Raw genomic sequence first — 6,821 nt, 5'->3', positions numbered from 1 at the left:
TGCTTACCCACGAGTAGCAGCACGTGATTTACTTAAGTAAACATGTGGCTCGCGATTTCAGGCCTAATTTTGGCCCAATCCAACTCATTTCTTATGTATTTGAAGTGGCCCAATCCAACTCATTTCTTATGTATTTGAAGGCATGACTCAAGGGGGATCAACTAAGTAGTCATAATAGCACTGCAGAATCATGTTTTAGGCCAATTCTAGAGAAAGAAGTTTCAACTTTTCTCTAAAATTTAGGATTTTTAGTTTAGTTTCTTCTTAGATTTAAGTTTTAATTATTGTTTTAGTGTAGTTTTCTTTACAATTCCTTGTTCTAGTATCTTAATTTGTTTGATTTTACTTGTTAGTTTCTTTATTTTTATCACTCTTAGTTTATGAACACTTGTTTGAATTCTAATTTTTTCTTTAATGCAACTTCATGTTTTCATGTTTGTTGTTGCTTGGAGGTGTCGAGGAATCTTTTCTTCGCCTTCTGTGCTACGAACTCCTCGGATGTGTGAGTCAGGGGTGAGACTTGCAAAAATGACTCCGACGTTCAAGTCAATATTACCTCCAAGAAATATTTAATAAATTACTGATGGTTTAAATGAGAACGATCTTTTTTCTATCTCCTATTTATTGTGTGTTTTGGAGTCCTGATTCACTCCTATTTATTATGGCTGGTGGTAATCGACCTGTGCCTTTAGTAGTCGAGATTTCACTCCTATTTATTATGACTGGTGGTAACTGACCTGTCCTTTTAGTAGTCGAGATTTGCGCCTTTCGTAAAGGTCATGCGTAACGGTTATTGATGAGATTGGGTTGATTATTCGAAAAGCAGTTATACCGAGGTATAACGTCATTTATTCGAATTATTAGGGTACAAATCACCATGTAATCCATGTGATCAATTGAATTTTATTTCTAACTAAAATATATTTGTTAAAACTTAAAAGGAAATTCTAAAAAAAGAAAATCAAGAAATAAGAACTTTAATGAAGTACCCAAGTCTAGTTTGGCCACATGATCAATAGATTTCCCATAATAATCATACTGAATCCTTTTGGTCGCACACTTGTAACTTGTTCATGAAGTTATACATGAAGAAAAATTGGATAGAAGGAATAACAAACAAGAAAAATGTTAAGATGCTGCAAGGAAATAAATGAAGGTGGTATAGCTAGTTAGACAAGAACTGAAATTAATCAACAATATATGTCCCTTATGAAAGAAATCTACATTCTAATACAATCAATTGAAATAGAGAAAAACAGATACTTGGAGACATTACCCCTTAACACTGTACACCTATATGGAAGGCAACTTAAAACAAGGTTAAAAACGAAGAATCACCTTTCCACATTACTATTTACATTCCTATCTTAGCTATTAGACTCAACTTACAACAAAGTAAGAGATGGTTGCAATGCTCTACAATCAGCCATCAGTTCTAGCAAAAAAAGAAAACGTTTATACAGCCATTTCCACGGGTTCGCCGGCTTTACCGTCCGCCACGGAAGCCCCAAACGCCTCCGTCTCCTTGTTATCGTTATTTTTTTCGCGGTCCTTGTTATCAACATTGTCATCACTGTCCTTATTAGAATCATCATCATTATTTTCATTACCAATGCTATTCAACTCAATCACATTATTATCTGCTTGAGTATCTTTTTCTGACAAAAGATTATTATTATCATTTTCACCATCATCATCATTGTTATCTCCATCTTCAGCAACACCCTCAACCTTTTCTTCAGCAAAATCTGGTTCATTAATAGTCTCGTCACTTGCCGGAACTTCATCACATGAATTTGCAGCACCAACAGAGTCCCCGTCTTTAGCTGGGGATGTGGAATGCTTCGTGTTAACGCCGTTTATGTCGAATATAGTTGAGGTTATATCGAGCTTCGGCTTAATACCAATCCACTTGTCCCCGGACCAATCTCTAGATATTCTTAGATCTTTCTTGCTTACTTTCATTAGCAACCGTTCACCTGATATCAGAAGAATAACTCTATTTATAAAGGGGAGACAACTAATAATATAATTTAAATTTTTTAATCAGATCCTACATGCATTGAGAACAGAAAAGTACATATATTATAACGTCCCTAGAGCAAATTATTGTCAAAAATTGACTGAATTGAATTGAATAAATATAGTTTAGCTCACAAAATTAGATAAGATAGTCTATTGAATTATATAAAAGATAGTTTCATCCAAGGACTTGATCACACAATTTTATTCAATATAAGGACCTAAGTAAAAACTTTTAAATTAAAAAGGCATAAATTGAGCCATACTATAAAATACTCTACATATCATTAAATCAAAATTTAAACAAAAAAAAACAGAACAGTAATATAGCATACCAGGAAAGTATGCTTGCACATTATCATCAACATAGTTATCAGTTCCAGTTACAACTCCCTCCCACCAGCCGTCACTCCACCATGCATCAATTGCAGTTCCAACCCCAATAACCAATTCTTGATCGTTGGAAGTTGGAGGAGCTGGCCTGATTGTTGATCGGCCAGGATGTCTCATCCCAAGTTTATCTGGCATGGCCAACTTGAAAGTAGGGATCCATTCCTAAAACATGGAAAAGATTAAGGTAAGAGTGTTGAATTCCAAATTAAGATGTGCAAATGTAATGCATTGAAGGAAACTATAAAACTTTTGCTTTGCAATATATCATTTACCACTTGGCTGTTGGTTCCATGACTATTTTTTTCACATAAAATTTTAAAAGGTTCTAATCATATCATACTCTACTTGAGTTTGGGATTACAATCCTTGTCATTATTGGTCATGCCATACCCATTTAGCCTCTTTTCTTCTTCCCTAAAAATTTCAAATTTCTCATACTTCTGAACAAAGAAAAATTCAATCCCTCAACAAGACAAGCCTAGATATCTTCTGTCATTCTTTCATAGCATTACTTAGCAAAAGAGATCAAGGAAACTGATTCAAATAACATCCTTAGCACTGGTACTTCCATATATGAGTATGCAGATCCTTATCATTTAGAAGATTTTTAACAAGGAGTGGTTTATTTCAGTTCAATTTGGACCCATCATTAGTCTAGCACAATCCACATAAGATATAAACTACAATTATAAAAGAACATTTCTTTCCATTTACAAGTTGCTGTAGAAGAAGTAGAGCCTTAAATGTTCTTTTTGACCATGATAACAAACAGTAAATAGGAGCCGGCTTTATATATGCCAACTATTGTAGGATTTAACCAACAAAGGAAACAGAATTTGGAGAACCACAAAAGCAGGACTATACCTCAAGATTTCCACTTCCATCTTCATCCTGAATATCATCATATTGGGCTTTCATCTCTTTCCGAGATACCTGCACAACCGTACACCTGAACCAGCAGCCTCTGATACCACTATCCTGACAGAGGACCTCTATCTTGTCATCAATCTTGTATGTGACATTATACCAAGGTTGAGATTCAACTTCCTTCTGAGAAAACAATTTCCTATCTGTCCTAGAATTATTTACACCCTGAGAGTTTTTGTATACCATCATTTGCTGACTCCTAACTAACTTCCTAACTCCTTGTCGACCCATCAAAGACTGAGGAGTTCCCCTATCCCTTCTCTTGGCTCTGAGCTTTACATTTTCACCTGCACTCAACTCTTCATCTCCTCCTGCTAGGCTATTTCCCTTGGGGTTCAGCATAGAATCAAATTGCAAGCAAGAAAGAATTGGTTGATCATAGTAGCCACGCAGTTTACTCAAGTCAAAGGGTTTGACTTTGTTGCTCCTAAATTGCCTAAAGCACATATGTATTCTATCAGATGAAGTTGGGGAAAAGCAAGGCATGCATTTTTCATAATGTTCACGACTTAAGACCGCGGCAGGACCATCAATACACTCTGCACTAATGACTTGAGAATATGGTGTGATGAAAACTTCCCGAGGATGTGGATTTCGTATGGGAATCACACCCTTGACTTCCTGATTATGGTGAAACCACCTCGCTTTGACCTTTTTCTGCCCCCTCCTATCTTCATACATATCCTCTAAATAAGCAACATAATGATTCTCTCCCTTGCCCATGACAAAAACAAATGATTGAACCTGTAAACCAGAAAGGGGGCAATGATATATGTGATGTTATTAGCAAAGAGATATGTACAACTCAAATATTTTCCTCTATGCTAAACTCAATGCACTAGATCCTTCTCTGTATAATCTATAGAATAAAATATCAAAGGATGAGCAACAATACTTGAAACCTCAGTTCAAGTCCATTTTCCAATACTTTCATGTTTGTTTAGCAGTTGGATGGATGAGGAATACTTACAATTATTTTGATGCCATTCCTGCAAAAAGCATGATAATGTTTAAGCTGCTTGCCGCACGTCCACGCCACTCCAGACCAAACAATGTCAGACTTGGATAATTTGGAGTTTCGGGTTAGAAATCCCTGAGCAAGAGATGCCTGTATACATAAAAAATATTAATTACAACTGGAATTAAATGACATAAATAAAGGAAGACAAAGAAAAAGTAAACAAGAGGGATATACCTTGCCATTCGCTATCGGGGCAGGAAGACCAGTAATTTCATTGACACTACCATTTGTGGTATCATAAGCATGTCCTGAAGAATGACTAGGTGATCCTATGATATAAAAAAATGTAAGTAAATATATATAAAAGAAGAGAATATTAATAATCTTAAACGAGCTTTCAGTATCATTTTTACTATATGTGAGCATCGGCAGTTTTGTTGAACGGGTAAAACGAGTTTTATTAGAAAAAAAGGAAATGGCACTGGTATAAAGGTCTATTATCCTATACAACAGGAGTAAGTAAGAACAAAACAATATTAGAGAAAAATGGCAGTTTTAAAAAGCTTTCAAAGTTCAGACTACACATGATAGAGACTCCATATAACTCCAGATTAAATGACATAAAAAATATTGAAGAATATAAAAACTATGAGAAAGATACATTTACATACATACATGAATGAGTTTTATGCACTCATGCCACAAACAACAGCTCAAAGATTTGTATTGAAAGATATGCATAGCATTGCCTTACACAAGAAAAAAATATATATATCACTATACATTAGTTCATGTAATTTGATTGTAACACAAAGTTGTAACATCCTTATATTATTTTTCATTTTGCAGCTGCACACATACATTCAACCGACAACAACTAAAAAGCATCAAAATGATAGCAATAAGATAAAGTTATAGGCAATAAGTATCAATTTACCACTTCTATCTCCTTGAAGATGCTGCTTTGAAAGTGTTGACGTCAGCCAATCAACAACCTCTCTTCTAGATCTCCATTTGAAACCGGCAGGAACAGAACCTTCCTTCCCACAAATTTCCAAAAACTCATCGGCAACAACATAGAACATGTGTCTAACACTCCTCTCAGTGCCCACAACAGCAAGTATGGATTCCCCATCAGAATCCTTCAGGTAATAGTGGACCACACGGTTACCACGCTCTTGGGAAACAAACTGCTCTTTCCATTCCACGAAACACCGGTCGGTTACAGCCATCTCGAAAGGAACTCCAAGAGGAGTGAGCTAATGCAAAAACCAGATTTGCACTTGAATTCAAAGCAATGGCAAGGGCTCCAAACCCTTTTGTTTAACTTGTCCAATAGGACAATCTTTCAGATCCAAACTCGTAAAGTAATAACCTTCTAGCATATTATCATCCAAACAAACCCAACACCAAAACAGCTTCAATCTTCTCACTCTACATAGCAAAAGATATCAAAGATAATTACTACAGAAAACAAATAACCCTTTCAGAAACACTAATTAGAAAGATTTTCCCTTTCTGATGATATCCAACAAAAACAAGCAAAAACAAAAACAAAAAATCTTCTCTCATCAATCAAGAAGGGCTATGCAGTTAGAGAAAAACGAAACACCTTATGAACTAAATTGACCCTTTGCTCTCAATACCAGAAAGCCTCATGAAGATGCATGATCCTCAGCTGAAACTGAAAGTTCTTTGAAACTTGACATGAGCCACTAAGCAATATCAATCTAATGCATCTTCACAAACAGATCAGAGAGAAAAACCGATCCAGGATCTGAAAACCCCAGGAAGCAAAAGGCTATTGGGTTTTTGGCTGCTCTAGAGGTTGTTGCATAAAAGGCAAAAGGGTGTCCGAAATTGAAGAAAAGATTGAAACTTCTTTTCTACAGAAGACGTTGATGAGTGATCATGGGGTCACTAGAAAGAGGATCTTGGACTAAAAGCAGCTCAGAGAGAGCACGGAAGAGAAGAGAAGAGGGAATGAGGCTTGCGATACTGATGATGAAGAAGAAAGAGGGTACCTTGAAGTTGCCATAGACATGGAAAGTGAGAGAGTTGCAGAGCTGAGAGATTGTGCATCCAAAATGAAGCGGCAGGTTTTGGAAACCAGAAGAAGAAAAGAAGTGGGGAAGTGGTGGTTGGTTTTTGGAAGAATTAAGGTGAAAATAATCGGTTAGGTGTAAGATTTTGGTAGAGCAGTTAGATACACGATGCTAAGTTAGATGTAACTATGTAAGAGTAGTAAGACCAACCATTTTTTATTTTATTTTATTTTATTTTTTTACAGCATATATCATCTTCTTAAGATGAGAATATTCAATTATATTATAATGTTAAAAATTTACCATCTATAGGTAAAAGGAAACCAGCATATATCCGACTTTCATTGGTACAATTTTTAACTGTTTGGAAAGTTTTTTATTCTAGAAAAAAAATTCTATTCTGTTAATAAAATAATTTAATTTTATAGTTTGAATTTTGAAATGCCTTTAATATATTTGATTTAGCATAATTT

At 35.3% G+C, this 6,821-nt stretch overlaps 1 protein-coding gene across 6 annotated transcripts; it reads right to left on the bottom strand.

The window, feature by feature from the left end:
• Positions 1-1,166: 1,166 nt before the first annotated feature.
• On the bottom strand, positions 1,167-6,601 carry LOC107630234 (uncharacterized). Of its 6 annotated transcripts, none has more exons than XM_088508816.1 (7): positions 6,328-6,601; positions 5,241-5,737; positions 4,538-4,632; positions 4,313-4,435; positions 3,280-4,086; positions 2,358-2,577; positions 1,167-1,979 (listed from the first exon to the last, which is right to left on the bottom strand). In XM_088508816.1, exons 2-7 carry the CDS (start codon positions 5,533-5,535, stop codon positions 1,456-1,458), a joined length of 2,064 nt encoding a protein of 687 aa, XP_088364942.1. In that variant the 5' UTR covers positions 5,536-5,737; positions 6,328-6,601; the 3' UTR covers positions 1,167-1,455. The 6 variants fall into 6 exon arrangements, with proteins under 6 accessions (XP_088364942.1, XP_016188813.1, XP_016188810.1 ...); XM_016333327.3 differs by having other exon boundaries at positions 4,313-4,450; positions 6,328-6,596; XM_016333324.3 differs by having other exon boundaries at positions 4,313-4,450; positions 5,916-6,513.
• Positions 6,602-6,821: the final 220 nt, after the last annotated feature.

The sequence above is a fragment of the Arachis ipaensis genome, chromosome B3 (genome assembly GCF_059453495.1).
Source record: "Arachis ipaensis isolate K30076 ecotype BB chromosome B3, ASM5945349v1, whole genome shotgun sequence".
Taxonomy (NCBI): Eukaryota; Viridiplantae; Streptophyta; class Magnoliopsida; order Fabales; family Fabaceae; genus Arachis; species Arachis ipaensis.
This window is presented reverse-complemented; position numbering and strand designations above follow the sequence as displayed.

Excerpts from the sequence above, each read along its gene's own strand:
- LOC107630234 (XM_016333327.3), bottom strand. The coding sequence starts at position 5,535 with ATGGCTGTAACCGACCGGTGTTTCGTGGAATGGAAAGAGCAGTTTGTT. Across the intron at positions 4,451-4,537 it reads CCCCGATAGCGAATGGCAAG|GCATCTCTTGCTCAGGGATT; the intron begins GTATATCCCTCT and ends TTATGTATACAG. Across the intron at positions 2,578-3,279 it reads ATGGAAGTGGAAATCTTGAG|GAATGGATCCCTACTTTCAA; the intron begins GTATAGTCCTGC and ends TCCATGTTTTAG.